This window comes from Musa acuminata, chromosome BXJ3-4, assembly GCF_036884655.1.
Source record: "Musa acuminata AAA Group cultivar baxijiao chromosome BXJ3-4, Cavendish_Baxijiao_AAA, whole genome shotgun sequence".
In the NCBI taxonomy this organism is placed as follows: domain Eukaryota; kingdom Viridiplantae; phylum Streptophyta; class Magnoliopsida; order Zingiberales; family Musaceae; genus Musa; species Musa acuminata.
In genome coordinates, this window is record NC_088352.1 from 17,380,322 (window position 1) to 17,396,661 (window position 16,340).

General features: G+C 46.7%; 1 protein-coding gene and 1 pseudogene across 1 annotated transcript; one reads left to right on the plus strand and one right to left on the minus strand.

Moving 5' to 3' along the window:
• LOC103973016 (transcription factor MYC2-like) overlaps positions 1–9,433 on the plus strand; it is a 46,061-nt pseudogene extending 36,628 nt beyond the window's left edge.
• Positions 9,434–12,690: 3,257 nt separating this feature from the next.
• On the minus strand, positions 12,691–14,371 carry LOC135634776 (transcription factor MYB41-like). The gene is made up of 3 exons (XM_065145352.1): positions 13,790–14,371; positions 12,968–13,720; positions 12,691–12,880 (listed from the first exon to the last, which is right to left on the minus strand). The coding sequence occupies exons 1-3, from the start codon at positions 14,050–14,052 to the stop codon at positions 12,850–12,852; spliced, it is 1,047 nt and encodes a 348-aa protein (XP_065001424.1). The 5' UTR covers positions 14,053–14,371; the 3' UTR covers positions 12,691–12,849.
• Positions 14,372–16,340: the final 1,969 nt, after the last annotated feature.

Genomic DNA, 16,340 nt, shown 5'->3' on the forward strand with positions numbered 1-16,340 from the left:
AAGTTTTGATCATGCATGGTAGGATATAATTTGACAAAATTGATACCATCATGATATGAAACATTTATGATGTACAATTATGCATGCAATACTTGTGCTTTCTAAATATGATGTGATGTATTGCATATGATGTAAATCATGATTTAAAATGTTATGAGTGCCAAGTTACACATTTTGAGAAGAAATTGTTATATTGAAACATTAATGTAATTATGAATAGTGATATGATATCATGCATGTAATACTTCAACTTATGATAATGATGCATGTAATGATAAAATATTCATGATGAAAAATTGTCTTGACATTCATAACTTGATTATTCATCCTTTGTCATGATTTTGAAATCGTTGTAAAAGGAAAAAAGAACTACAAAACCGTATTCTCTCTTTCTTTTTTACAATGACAAAGGGGGAGATAGCTAGCTTGTACAAGTCAAGAAGATGCAAAAACTTGATTGCTAGCTTGCCTATTTTAAGTAGCAAAGATTGCTAACTTGCTTATTTCAAAGAAGAAAAATTGTCTTCTTGAACATCACTATCTTGAATATCTCAAGAAGCAAAACTTGCAATTTGCACATTGCAATAGGAAGCAAGAATCATGAGCTTACACAAGAAAGCTATCTTGCATTTGCTTTCGAAATTTTTGCTAGCTTATATGTTGTGAAACTTGTATATCGTAAAAATTGCTAGCTTGTTGGTCTAAAGAGAAGCAAAAAGTTGCTATCTCAAAAGAAGAAAATGTGCTATCTTGCCTATCTCAAGAGGCAAAAATGCTAACTTGCGCATCTAGCAAAGTGAGCAAAATTTTCAAGAAGCAAGAGTTGCCTTCTTGAACATCTCTAATTTGCTAGCTTGCATGGTATAGAACTTGCTATCTTGAACATTACCAAAAGTGCTATCTTATATGTTATAAAACTTGAATATCTAAAACTTGATAGCATGAATGTTCTAAGCATGATATAACACCTGCTAAATCTTCTAGCTCCAAGATTGCATGATGATAAAACTTGATATTATGATTTTCATGCAATAAGTTGAATCAATATCACAAACACTTGATTGTGATACTTCTCCTTTTTGTTGATGACAAAGGGGGAGAAGTATGTTGATGAAAGTATGTTGATGACATGACATGTGATGCATAAGTTTATGCATATGTTCATGTTGACGTGTTGCAAGTATTCATGATGAATATTGCAATGACTTGAATTCAGTTTGAATTCAAGGTTATATCAATATGGCATATTGATAGGGGGAGTTTGTTTAAACTCCGGGAGTTAAGTTTAACTCCGTCATCAAGTGGTTGTCATCATCAAAAAGGGGGAGATTGTTGAATCTCGTATTTTGATGATGAAACTACTTGATATATGTTTATGATTTAATCTGCGTTTTGAGTGACGCAGGATGCTTCGATCAGGATGAGACAATTAAAGCAGGAAAATCATGTTGTGCCGAAGGAACATGTCAGAAGATTGGACGTCGGGCCGGTGGATCGGTCGGCGTATCGACAGAAGGCTTCGGGCCGTGGACTCGGGCATCGGGCCAAGAAGAGCGGGTATTGTGCCAAAGATATCGGAGTTGCGGAGTCAACTGGCCGATTGGGCAATAGGCTGCACGAGAGGACGATGCGCCGAAGAATCGGACGAAGCGTCGAGGGACCAATGACATGTCGGACAACTTGGTTAATTGCTTAGGATAAATTGTCTCGATTGAAGTTTTGTTTTGTTGTGTAGGATTAACTATGATAACAATGAAGACATAAAGCGAAACAAAGTGTCGGAGTCAAGCGCGAAGGATTTGTTGCGAGTTCGAGAGTTCGACGGAAGTCCGAAGGTTCGTCGGGAATGCTACCGGAACTAGCCGAGAATGAGTTGGGAGCTTGCCGAAGGGTTTTTCGGAAGCTCGCCGGAAGGTTCGTTGGAAGTTCACGGAGCTCGCCGAGAAAGATCGGAGCTTGCCGACGAAGCTCGTTGGAACTCGCTAAGATCAAATCGTGAAGTCTAGGAGCTTGCCGGGAGTCCGCAGAATGGTTTCCGAGAGTTCATCGGAAGACCGCCGGAAGTTTGCCGGAAGCTCGCTAGAAGAAGTCTTGACTTGCGGACTTTGTAATAGCTTAGAAAATGTCTTTAAATTCATAGTTAGCATGTTAATTAGGGTTAGGATTAGGTGTTAATCCTATAACCCAAGTAGGGGCCAATTAGGCCCAAGTTCGGACTGGTTTGGACCAAGTTTGGAGCCAAACCAAGTGAGCTGGAATAGTGAAAGAGGTGCCACCGCCAGGGTTGGAGGTAGCACCGCCCAGGCTATGTCTTCCAGCGAAGACTGGGCGGTGCAACCGCCCCAGCCAAGAGGTGCAACCGCCCAGGATATGTCTCCCAGCGAGACTGGGCGGTGCAACCGCCCCAGCCAAGAGGTGCAACCGCCCAGGGCTCAGTCTCCAAGCGAGACTGGGCGGTGCAACCTCCTCTGTCAAGAGGTAGCACCGCCAGAGCTCAAGTTTCGAGCTCTGCCAAGAGGTGCAACCACCGAGCTCGGTCTTCGAGCTCTGGCAGAGAGGTGCAACCTCTTTGGACAGGAGATGCATCGCCTGAGCTCGGTCTTCGAGCTCTGGCAGAGAGGTGCAACCACCTCTGGTAGAGAGGTGCAACCACCTCTGGCAGAGAGGTGCATCAGCCTGAGCTCAGTTTCGAGCTCTGCCAGGTGATGCAACCACCGAGCTCAGTCTTCGAGCTCTGCCAGGCGGTGCAACCACCGAGCTCAGTCTTCGAGCTCTGGCAGAGAGGTGCAATCGCCTGAGCTCAGTCTTCGAGCTCTGCCAGGCGGTGCCACCTCTCCAGTCAAGAGGTGCAACCGCCTGATCCCAGAATTCTGGGATTTGATCGATTTGATCGTTTTGAGCTCCAAATTTGAATTGGGTTGGGGCCTATAAATACCCCACCCATTCAGCACTGAAAAGCAACAGATCCACACCGAATTCTTGATCTTTTCAGTGATTCTAAGAGCTCAAATTTGTGTAAAGTCCTAAAGTTCTCCTCCTTCTGTTCTTCAAGTCTTGAGTTGTAAAGAGAGGAGAGAAAGGATCTGTAAAGGTTGTCTCCTGAGCCTGTCAAAAGGAGAGAAACTGTAAAAGGGCAGTTAGCCTTCGCCCATTGAAGGAAGGCAGCTAGTTGACGTCGGTGACCTCGTCGGAGGAGGAAGCCAAAAGTGGAGTAGGTCAAGACTGACCGAACCACTCTAAATCTCTGGTTTGCTTTTACCTTGAGCACTTTATCATTACTGCAAACCTCCTACATTGCTACTGCCCTCTGCGCCTTTACGAACGAGTTTCTAAGCTCTGATCTTTCAGAATCTACATTCAAACGTAAATCGTGTTTTCGTACGATCTTCACACTGCAGTTTACGCTTACATTCGGATTCCATTTATAACTGCAAATTGCTTTCTACGTAAAACGCTTTTCAAGGTTCAAAACTGCTTTTAGACGCAAAACTACATTTAGACGTAAAATTACGTTTAGACGTAAAACTGCGTTTAGACGCAAAACTGCGTTTAGACGTAAAACTGCGTTTAGACGTAAAACTGCGTTTAGACGTAAAACTGCGTTTAGACGCAAAACTGCGTTTAGACGTAAAACTGCGTTTAGACGTAAAACTGCGTTTAGACGTAAAACTGCGTTTAGACGTAAAACTGCGTTTGGACGTAAAACTGAGTTTAGACGTAAACTGCGCTTAGACGCAAACTGTGCTTAGACGCAAACTGTGTTTAGACGCAAACTGCGCTCAGACGCAAAACTACGCTTAGACGCAAACTGCACTGTGATTCTGCTTTTATATCGAAATCGTTTTTTATCGGACGAACGTAGCTTTCGTTTTTAAATTACTATAAGATTTCCGCTGCACTAATTCACCCCCCCCCCCTCTTAGTGCTCTCGATCCTAACAGTAGGGACGCAGCTTCCGGGCCGTAAGTACGAGCGCCAGAGCAAGCTTCTCAATTGGCAAGTATCGCTCCTCAGGCCCATTCAGGAAATGGTTAATGTAGTAGACCGGTAGTTGTTCGCCGGAGGCTTCTTTGATCAGGACGGAGCTGACCGCGTGCCGGGAGGCAACCAAGTAAATACTGAGTTTTTCCCCCAAAGAGACCGAGGCAAGGCGGGGGAGGTTGGCCAAGTGTTGTTTGACTTGTCCGAAAGCTTCCTCACACTGCACCGTCCATTGGAAGTCCTCCGGGTTCTTCAGCGCTCAGAAGAAGGGGAGGCAATGGTGGCCCGATCGGGATAGAAATCGAGACAAGGCAGCGAGCCTTCTGTTTAGTCGCTGCATGTCCTTGATTGTCCATGGTGTTTGCATATCGATGATTGCCTGGACCCTCTCTAGGTTGATGTCGATTCCTCTTTCGTTTACGATGAACCCGAGGAACTTTCCCGAGTTGACACCGAAAACACACTTTGCCGGGTTGAGTCACAGACCATACCTCCGCAGCGTGGCAAATGTCTCGGCCAAGTCGGTCAGGTGATCTACCGCCGCACGGCTCTTCACGATCATGTCATCTACGTAGACCTCGACATTCCGCCCGATCTATTGGGCAAACATCTTGTTCACGGCTCTCTGATAGGTTGCACCCGTGTTCTTTAGCCCGAACGGCATTACTTTGTAGAAATACACTCCTAGATCGGTGAGGAAAGCCGTGTGTTCTTGGTCCTCGGGCGCCATTTTGATCTAGTTGTAGCCGGAGTAGGCATCAATGAACGAAAGGCGGGCATGCCCGGCAGTTGCGTCGACAAGCTGGTCGATCCTCGGGAGGGGATAGCAGTCCTTTGGGCACGCACGATTGAGACCGGTGTAGTCAACACACATCCTCCAGCTCCCATTATGTTTCTTCACCAAAACTACATTAGACAACCATCACGAGTACTTGACCTCCTCTATGAAGCCAGCTGCCAAGAGTCGCTCCACCTCTTCACGGACGTCTTGCTGACTGTCCGGGGCTTGGCGTCGTGGTTTCTGCTTCACTGGCCGAGCATCAGGCGAAATGTTCAGGTGGTGTTGGGCGGTCTTCGGATCGACGCCCGTCATGTCGAATGGCGACCAAGCGAAGACGTCTGCGTTCTCCTGTAAGAAGCCGACGAGCTGCTCCCACTCCTGCTCGGGGAGTTCCAACCCGACTTTGATCGTCCGGTCTGGGCGATCCTTCATCAACAGTATGTCACAGGTGGGGGTCATTGGCTTAGGATGTGGGGTCGATCGCTTCGTTTCCCTTGGGTCCTACAAGGGTCGGTCGGTCCTCGTCCTCTTGTGTAGCGAAACCGCCGTCAGGTAGCACTGTCTGGACTCCCGAGGGCTCCCCCAGACCTCCCCCATCCCCATGTGGGTCGGGAACTTCACCGTATGGTGGTAGGTGGAGATTACGACCCTAATCTTGTTGAGGGTGGGGCGACCGAGGATGGCGTTATACGCCGTAGGGAGATCCACCACTAGGAAGGTGGACATCACCGTCTTGGTTCTGGGCGGGGCTCCTAGAGTCAGGGGCAAGGTGACGGTTCCCAACGGTGAGATTGAGTCGCCGGTGAACCTTGTGAGCGTCGAGCAGATCGGCTCCAAGGCCTCTTTGGCTAATCCCAGTTTTTGGAAAGCGTCAAGATATAGCACGTCGGCTGAGCTCCCCGTGTCAATCATGATTCTCCTCACCTGGGTGTTGGCGATTCGAGCCATTATCACGAGCGCATCGTCGTGCTCTGGTCGCTCAGTGCCCTCAGGGGGGAACGCGACCTCGGGGTCGGGGCCACGTCGGGGAGCGTCGTCCCTAGCTGAATGGGCGTATGCCTTCCTTCCGGACATACTGATCCCTCCGGACACTGGGCCACCCGTGATGACGTCGATGTGGTGCTCAACGGGGCCATCCGGAAGGGGCGACGATCCCCTATTCTGTCGGATGTACCGGCTGAGGTGTCCTCTGCGGACGAGCTCCTCGATTTGCCGCTTCAGCTCGCGACAATGTTCAGTATCGTGTCCGCTTTGCCGATGGAAGCGACAATACTTGGACTGGTCTGCGAGTTCCCGCGGGCTCGTCATCGGGGCGGGGGCCCTGAGCAACCCTTTTTCCCTTATTTGGAGAAATATCTCTGTTCGGGATGCACCCAAAAAGGGTATAGGAGATCTTAACACGGGCGGGTCAGGTCGGTCCAGCCTGCGCCTCGGCGTGACAGACTGTTGTCCCCGAGCCGGCTTCGGCCTGGCCCTCTTGTGCTCTTCCCGCTTCCTGGCCATCCAGGCCTCGGCTACGATGAACTGGTTCGCACGTTGTAGCATCTCAGGCACCGCGGTGGGGAGTCGCTCTACGAGGGACTAGAAGAACCTAGAAGGACGCAGGCCTATCATAAATGTCTGCATCAATAGAGAAGGATGAGCGTTCGGTAATCCCCGGATCTGCGTTGCAAAACGATTCACAAAATGGGAGAGGGGCTCATCCTCCCTCTGGTTGAGTCCGAGGAGAAGCGCTGCGGAAGGCTTTGGCCGTGCATAGGCCACGAAGTGGAGCTCGAAGTCCTTGACGAGCTAGTCGAAGGAAGCGATCGTTCCAGTCTTCAAGACGCTATACCACGCGTGGGCCGACCCTCTTAGAGTAGTGGGAAACGCTCTGTACATCAGAGCATCAGAGGTTCCGTATAGCGCCATCTGGGCGCGAAAAGCAACTACATGGTCCGCTGGGTCGGTGGAGCCATCGTAAGCATCCAGGGAGGGGAGCCGGAAGTTCGGGGGGACTGTCTAATCCTGTATCTCGGGTGTGAATGGAGATCCCTAGTGTGCGTCCTCCCCGAGCTCTCCCCTCGACCTACGAACCTCCTTCTGCACCTCGTCCAGTCGCTAGCTGACAAAGCGCAACTGGACTCGAAGGGAGTCTGTAGGATCTGAAGATTGCATCGGGTTCCGGGTGGCCCCTCGGGTTCGTCGTCACTCGATCCCCGAGTGGGGCCAATGGGACCCGAGGCGAAGCGGGAAGCTCCCGAGGTGGTGTGCAGGCTTGAACGGGTGGCTCCTGTTGCCGCAATGGTCGGACGACCGGCGGATGCAGCGGACGAGCGACAAGTGGAATAATGGATTGTACCATATCGGTCAGAGTTCGAACTTGATGGGTGAGGTCGTGAAAGGCCTCGGATGACACGAGCGACGGGTCGGCGGGGGCGCCGTCGAGCGACGACAAGCCCGGGTCATTGAATATCCACCAATAGCGCTTTGAGGTCGTGGCAGGGTGTTCGTCACGAAGATCTTCGTGTGGGGGATGTTCCCTTGAAGCTCCAATCGGATGTGACCCCTCAACCGCAGGTTCGTCCGAACCAATCGGGTGATCCCCTGACATTCGACCCTCCTTCTAGCGCCAAAAATGTTAGTGTAAACAACTTTAAGCCGTGGCTTGATTCAGGTTCGGATGACGGGGATCTTCCTGGGACACTCTTCTCGACTGCTGAGGTCGTCGGTCGCGATGTTCCGATTGGGATGGGGTCGCCATTTCCACAGGGAGAGAAACCCCGCCTGCGCCTTTGGTGGGCGACCTCCGCCTGTGCACTTGCACAAAGGTCGGGTCGGGGAGTTCGACCCGACCCCTCCGACGATCAAGTTAGCGGATGGTCCTCGGGGCTCCTTTTCTTTGTTTCTCCTTTTTCGTCGGAGCGCGAGGGTTTTTATAGTGAGAATTACTGTTGTATAATGTGCCTGCCCGCAGGGAGCAGGATCATACTTCTGGTAGCGTCTGACATTGCCGTTGGCGTGGCGTGCGGGATCGAGCCTGAGCAGGGTGTTTATGTGCCTCAGCAGGCGTTTCGATCCGCGTTGATCGGGTGCCTCATCAAGTTGACAAAGGCGTGATGCGTCACCTGGCATAGCTGATGTCACGTGAGTCTTATCGCAATTATTACCCTCGTCACTGGCGAAGCACCGCAAGCACGTGCTCCGGGAGCTCAACGCCCTCGTCTCTGGCAGCGGAGGTGACGATGCGGCGAACGAGGACGTCACCGACACCGAGTGGTTCTTTCTCGTGTCGATGACCCAGACGTTCGCGCTTGGCGCTGGACTCCCTGGCCAGGCCCTTCTCTCTGGTTCGCCGGCGTGGATCGCCGGGGCGGACCGCATGGCGACGGCGCTGTGTGAGCGGGTGCGGCAGGCGCGGGTGTTGGGGCTAAGGACGATGGCCTGCGTCCCCTTGGGGAGCGGCGTCGTGGAGCTCGGCTCGACGCATGAGATCTTCCAGAACTCGGAGATCTTGAGCAAGGCCAGAGCGCTCTTCGGCGACGTCACCGGCGGCCGCGCAGCAGCCGGATCCTGGCCTCCGCCGCTGCTGGCGGCGGCGGAGCAGGGGGTGATAGATCCAAGCATGCTCTGGTTTTCGGTGCCTTCGGCGCCGATGCCCTCTTCCCCGTTCGAGAAACCCATTCCCGGTTGTCTCACCGAAAACCCTGTCCCAATTCATGTGCCTCATGACCTCAATTTCACCGGCGACATCAATACGATTCCCACCACCTCGGTCGGAGCTATGTTTGTCGGCAAACACATCTCGTATGAGATCAAGAAGTCAACGTCGAGGGAGCGCAACGAGGAGGTGTTCCTCTCCTCGTCCGCTGCTGTGGCGGAGGGGGATTAGTGCGAGGGCCTCTTCGGCTGCGGAGAGTCGGATAACTCGGACATCGAGGCCTCGGCCAAGGAGGTGGCTAGCAGCGGCATAACGGAACCGCTGGAGAACCGGCCCAAGAAGCGGGGCCGGAAGCCGGCCAACAGCCGCAAGGAGCCGCTCGACCACGTGGAGGCAGAGCGGCAACGGCGCGAGAAGCTGAACCAACGGTTCTACTCCCTCCGCTCCGTCGTTCCCAACGTGTCCAAGATGGACAAGGCCTCCCTTCTCGCCGACGCCGTCACCTACATCAACGAGCTCCGCTCCAAGACGCAAGCTCTGGAGTCCAACAACCGAGGGCTGCAGCCGGAGCTCAGCGCCCTCAGGACGGAGAGCGAGTCCGCGGGGAGCTCGGCGGCTCACCGCGACCCGAAGACGACCGAGACGAACGGGAGCGGGCGGTGCGGCGGCGAGGTGGACGTGGAGGTGAAGATAGTGGGCTCGGAGGCCATAATTCGAGTGCAGTGCGACAGGAGGAGCCACCCGCCGGCGAGTTTGATGGTGGCGCTAAAAGAGCTTGATCTCGAGCTTTATTACGCCAACATCTCGGTGGTGAAGGAGCTCATGATCCAGCAAGCGACGGCGAAGATGACGACCCGGGTCTACTCTCGGTAGCAGCTCACGGCCAAGCTGTTGGGCAGAATGATTGCAGTGTTGGACTGACAGCCATGGTGGGCTTTAATAGCCCATAGCCCACACAGCCCATCTCTCCTTTCATTAAATCCTAAATCTAATTAGGGAAGAACGTGGGCTGCGAAATTGAGATAGAAAAAGGCAAAGAGCAAAAATTGCTGCAGCAACTTGATTCAATAAGGAGCAGAATAAGATAATAAAATAAGAGAAAGAAAGGAAAGAATACAAGGATAATATAGTAAAATTGTTTTCAATCATCCAATAGTATTTTCATCTAAGGTTAGATCATATTTACAGTAAATTAGTGTTGTGATTACTTGGAAAGAATTTAGATATTATGTAAATGATCATTGTATCACAGTTATTCTCTTGTGATTGTTATTAGGATTTTAGGGCAAGAGATTGAGATTTGTATATTCATTATTCTTATAGTGGATTATCTCTATTTTATCCCGTGATTTTTATCGAGGGGTTTAACACATAAATCTTAGTGTTCTATTTGATTATTATTTCATTTAATTTCGCTGTATATTATGACTTGCTAGTATTTGCTCATATATAAAAATTTATTTCTCTTTATATTCTATACAAAATCTCGTCTAACTATATTGAACAAATGTGAGCTTCTTAATGCACTAACAGTATAGCTTATCTCAGTATGCAGTGTGTAGCCACGAGTGATGATGTAGAGCAGCAGCTGCTGATGAATACCTGCTTTTGATCTGTCTACTGCACAAGTGCTTAATTCAAAGCTCAATGTCTCTCACTAAGAAACATTAAGGACTCAATACACTAAATCTTCCATCCATGAAGGCTTATGTAGAGTCTTACGCATGAACGCATATAATAAATAGGAAAATAAAATAATTAATTTGGAGTTCATTTATATCTTTATCTCACACACATCCATAGTACACATGAACATTGTTTGTCAACATCATATTGCACTAAGTGTGTCGGGGGTGATAATTTGATGTAGGATGAGTTACAGTATATTTTTTTTAACGAAAAATAATTAAAAAAAGAGAGAAAGAGAAAAAATGATAATGACAAGATAATAAAAATAATTTAAGTAATAAACATTAGACTCACTCTGTCTCAAATAGGATACTCTCAAGATGAAAGCCTCACACATTCACACGGTGGAATCATACCATAAAAAGAATATATATATATATATATATATATATATATATATATATATATATAACTTATTTGTTCTACAAGGATGTTAAAGGCTTCCTGATGATTGAGATTTCTTTCTTTCAGTGAGAAGTATAAATGCATGGGTTTCTTGTTTGAGTATTGGGAGTTGCATGCATCAAAATTTATGAAGTCAAACACATTATCTACAAAAAAAATTCCCAGTCTCTTTGATTTTCTTTCATCTTTTGTGGTGATCACTAAAGTTTATCCCACAATGATGCCAAATCAACCAGTGGCTGACAACCAAGAACAGCAAAGCTCATGGAATTTGTCTCAAATTATTTCTGATAGATATCCATAAACATCCATAGTATGAATCCTCGTGCTTTTACAGCAAAGAGAAGTGTTATTGTGAGATAGATTAGTATGCTAAAGATTTAGTTACCTACTCTGTTGAAAAACCAAAACACAAGTCCAAAGGGAAACATTATTATACTCATCACACATCATGCCTCGCTTGGAAGTGGCATCAAGTGACATGACTCCCATCTCATTCTGAAACCATTGCTTGTCCAAGCACGCCAAGTTGTATTGTCTCCAAACTAACAATGGACTCCGAACTATCGTCTTCTTAGTTCAGTCTACTCGATCAAAAGCTTGACATCTTACCTAACTCAAAGCGTTGTCCTGCAAGTTAATTCTTCTGCATCGGCATCAGGACTTGTCAGTCCTTTGAAGCATGTTAGAGGTTAGAGGATGCCCTGCCACTTGGCATTATTCTTTAGAGAATTTTGTATGTTTGTCGAATTAAGATGGATATCTGTCGATGGAAGATTGTCCGCTTGATAATCACATGAAAATGGGGGTAGAAGAAACATGACTTGGTTAGAATATAGAATGTGTACCTTTATGTATAGAAATAGAAAAAGAAAAAGAAAAATCTTCGAGAGAGAAAAAAAGCCCAAATCGAATCTGTTGCATGGACTCGGTGACATGAACGATGATGATATAGATACTAATCGGATGTCGGTATGGCTAATGATCCTATGCTTACGTGATCATTTCAATAAGAATAAATTTATTTTTTCTACGACACAACGATTTTAATTTCCACAAAAAGAAAAAAAAAAGTACATTTGGACTTCCGAACGTCAATTAGTTGATGATGTTTGTGTCGAACGTAGCATTCTACTTGTCTACTACGTACGTGAAGTGTAGGTAGATGGGTTGGTCGTGCATTTTACCTACTTATTGATATCATGTTATTCCTCGTGGGACAAGGTTACATATGTAATCCATTTTTCTCATCTTTTACCCAATAAAACATGACGAATGAAAACAACATCATCATGTAATCCATTTTTCTCATCTTTTACCCAATAAAACATGACGAATGAAAACAACATCATCATGTTCCTAGGAGAGAGAGAGAGAGAGAGAGAGAATGCTTTTTCAATACCATACCATACCATACCATACCTTATTACTTGGTAGATTCGCATCCACCTCTCCGAATCAAGCGAGTTATTGCCGATGGATGAGCGTTGTCAAGGTGGGGGTGGGGTGGAGGAGAGAGAGAGATGGCTTGTTGCCAAAGTAAGGGATCAGTGAGTTCATCCACCTAACCAGTAACAAATCACGAGACTTTTGCTTCGATGGTCCCAAGAGCATCAAACAGTGACGTAGAAGAACATTTGTATCCTTCTGATTACTAATAAATCAAAATAGAGCCTCGACTCGGGAAAGGAAATATATCCTTCTGCTTGCTTTCTGTTGGATGAAAGTGATAAAGTGAATAGAATATTTGGACCCCCTGCATCTATCTATCTATCTATCTATCTATCTATCTATCTATCTTGGGAACCCATCATGTCTTTTCTGTGTGTGTCATCTGTTTCCGCTAGCCTTTTCTGTGTCTTGTCCCCCCATATAATCCCGATTAATCTATCTATCTTGTTTATCTTTTATACACGACGACGATGCATTCATTATATGCATATGTTCATCGAGAGATTAAGATATAAACTGACCCTCACAACAGGTGAACATCGCTTGGATCCCCCTAATCCCAGAGAGAGAATGAATGGGTTGTCTGCTACCTGTGAGGTAAACCTTTCAGCTCCAACCTAAATGCCTGTTTCATTCGTGCCACAAGTCAACCCCAACTCCACTAGCTGAAGCTGATTGTTAGATAGTAACGTTTCAGGGGGTTTCATCTACCAAATGCAACCTTGTTGAAAAGAACAACACATATTATATTTCTGCATCTATTCCTTTAAATGTATTATTTATTATGTGCACATGAAACCATCTCAAGTCTCGACATGGAAATAATCGTAACAACATGCTGGCATAATGTTTCTACCTCACAAATCAATCCACACTCCTTTTTCCATCAGCAAATTGACTTCTATGGTGTGTTGGGCCATGATGAGATTTGGCTGCAAGCAACAGCTGACACAGCATTAGATTGATACACGAACCCTTTTAACGCCGAGAAGCAAAGATGAAGTTGCTTGAGTACTCACTCTAAGATTTCTTTCCAGTAGCCAAGATCGTCTTGATCATCCAGATTCGCGTCCCATGCCTCCGAGGGTGCGTTGATGGATCCATCGATGGTGATCGCTCCACCTTTGTTCATGTTTACTGGAGATGACGAAAGAAATGGAGGCGTAGAATCCGAGGTTGGGAGACAACCTTCGTTAACAGAGCTTACATCTTCTGTTGCTGCTGCAGCTGTTTGGTCTCCGGCGTCCACAGAACGGCTGGACTCACGCGTCGAACGATGAAGGCTGTCGACGAACCTCTGCCAGCCCTGAGTCGAAAGGCTCGAGGCCATCGGCGCTGTGCTCTGCAACAGCCAACCATGAGGAAGATGACGAAGAAGGCTCTCGAGCTGGCGGCTGGAAGGCACGTCGACATCGTCGAGTCGGTAGTTCCTCAGGACGCCTGATCCGAACGGACCCATGATCTGGTTCAGATTTGGAGTGGGATTGCTGGTCAGCACCTGGACGAGATTCTGCACCAAATGCAACTTGATCAGGTGCGCAGCATCTGCTTGCAGGTGCAGGGGATCGTTTAGGCTGCTCGTGAATCCACCGACCAAGTTGGCCGCCGCCAGCAACTCGGGCAGGCCGGGGAGCACACGGAGGTCGGTTCTGGGCTGGTGCGTCACGGGGTCGATGCCCATCCGCAGCAGCTTCTTCCTCAGGTGGGTGTTCCAGTAGTTCTTGATCTCGTTATCGGTCCTCCCCGGCAAGCTGGCGGCCATGGTCGACCACCTTCGATTGGAGAAGCAAGGTGTCAAGAAGCAAGGTCTAATAGACGGTGTCAAGAAGCAGAAAGCGTACTTGTTTCCGTGGAGGGAGTGGAGGTCGATGATGAGACTCTCCTCTTCCTCCGTGAAGTTCCCTCTCTTGATGTCGGGGCGCAGGTAGTTGATCCACCGGAGCCTGCAGCTCTTACCGCAGCGGTTGAGGCCGGCGAGCATAGGGAGCCGCCGCCAGCTCCCGTGGCCGTTCTTCTGGACGTAGTCCCTCAGCTTCTTGTCCTCCTCCGGCGTCCATGGACCCCTCTTCAGCCCCACCTCATCGCAGCATGGTGACCTCCCCATCGATCCTTCCTCCAACCTACAAAAAGAAGAGGCATGAGGTGGCGGGCAGAGGGTTTTATAGTAGCGTTTAGCCTCCAAAATCTACAGATATTGTGGAGACGCATGCAGACAGCCTCCAAAAGCTACGTAGACGCCTGCGATACAATGGAAGGGGGTCTCTTTCTGCACCTTAGCAGACACGACACGCCATCAAAAGGGCAGAAGAGGTTTAGGTGTGCGGCATGGCACCTGTCAAATATTTATCAGTGAACAGTGGTAATAAGCAGTAGCGTTTCCCCAAGCGAGGAAGCAAAGGTAGGGGACGTCGTCTTCCACCTCGCTCTCTCTCTCTCTCTTAGAGCAAATTAGAGCTTCTATATGCCACTCTTGAATCCTGTACATTATATATATATATATATATATATATATATATATATATATATATATATATATATATATATATATATTGTTATCTCTATTTATGATAAATATAAGACTATATGTTAGAGCTGACTTTAGAAAATTTATGAAAGGGTAATTTGACAACCCAATAAAGATAATAAAGCAGAAAAATAAAAGAGACAATTACAAATAACTTAGGAAAATGTTCGTAGGTTATAAAACACCTAAAACTACTAAAAAAAAAAAGCTCAAACTATTTTAACTAAATGTGGACTTAATAGAAATTAAACTCAAAGCAAACAATTAGGTTTTTCTTGTGATGCATTTGGCTTCAAGGCCCGAGCTCTTATTTATAGTTGCAATAGAGATAACAAGCTTGATTTTCCCAATGTGGGACTATGTGGGACTTGCCAAACAAGTCCAAGCATTACTTGAACTTGTAAATCGAAAGAGGCTTCGTAAGCATATTAGCTGGATTGTCCTTCGTATAAATTTTTTGAACAAGGACCTTTCCCTCAACAGTGGTATCCCCAATAAAATGAAACTTCACATCGATGTGTTTCATCCTCTCATAATACATCTGGTCTTTAGTCAAATGAATAACACTTTGACTATCATAGTAAAAATTATAGTAACAACTTGATATAGACATAATTCACCGAATAATCCTCTTAACCATAAAACTTCTTTGATCGCCTCTGTCACTGTCATATATTCTATCTCTGTAGCAGATAAAGTCATGATAGGTTGTAAGGAAGCTTTCCAACTAACTGCACAACCGCCAATGCAAAAAACATAGCTTGTTAAAGATCTTCGTTTATCAAGATCCGTAGCATAATCAGAGTCGACGAAACCAACCAAAATGTCACGATTTTTCCCAAACTCCAAACAAGCATTTGAAGTCCCTTGCAAGTATATGAGAATCCACTTCATAGCCTGCCAATGTTTTTTACCCGGGCGAGACATATATCTGCTAACCACACTGACTGCTTGTGAAATATCTAGACGAGTACACACCATTGCATACATAACACTGCCGATGGCACTGAAATATGGAACTTACACCATATATTCTTCCTCTTCAACTAACTGTAGTGACTTAGCAGCAGATAGCCGAAAATGGCTAGCAAGAGGAGTACTCTGGCTTAGTGTTTTTCAAGCCAAACCTCTCCAAGACTTTCTCGAGGTAATTATTTTGGGTCAGAAATCATTTTCCAACTCCTTGTTCTCTTTTGATCTCCATGCCAAGAATTTTCTTAGTTGCTCCCAAATCTTTCATTTCAAATTCACTACTCAGTTGCATTTTCAAAGTGTAAATTTTTTACAAATTCTTAGCTGCAATAAGCATGTCATCAACATAAAGCAACAAATACACAAAAGAGCCATAAGTTAACTTCCGGAAGTAGACACAACTATCATATATGCTCCTCGTGTAACCATGACCCAACATAAAAGAATCAAACCTCTTATGCCACTATCTTGGAGACTGCTTCAATCCGTACAAGGATTTCTTTAACAAGCAAACATGGTCTTCCTTACCGTCAACTTTAAATCCATGAGGTTGCTTCATGTAAATTTGTTCTTTAAGTTCACCATGTAAGAAAGCTGTCTTGACATCAAGTTGCTCCAATTCCAAATCATACATGACAACTAAAGCAAGTAAAACACGAATAGAGCTATGTTTAACAACAGGTGAAAATACGTCATTAAAATCAACACCATGTACCTGACGATAGCCCTTTGCAACCAATCGTGCTTTGTACCTTGCATCTTCAACCCTTGGAATACCTTCCTTCCTTTTGAAAACTCATTTGCATCCAATAATTTTCTTACCCGAATACGGCTTCATAAGATCTCAAGTTCTATTCGGATGGAGAGATTCAATTTCTTCATTCATCGCAATCAAC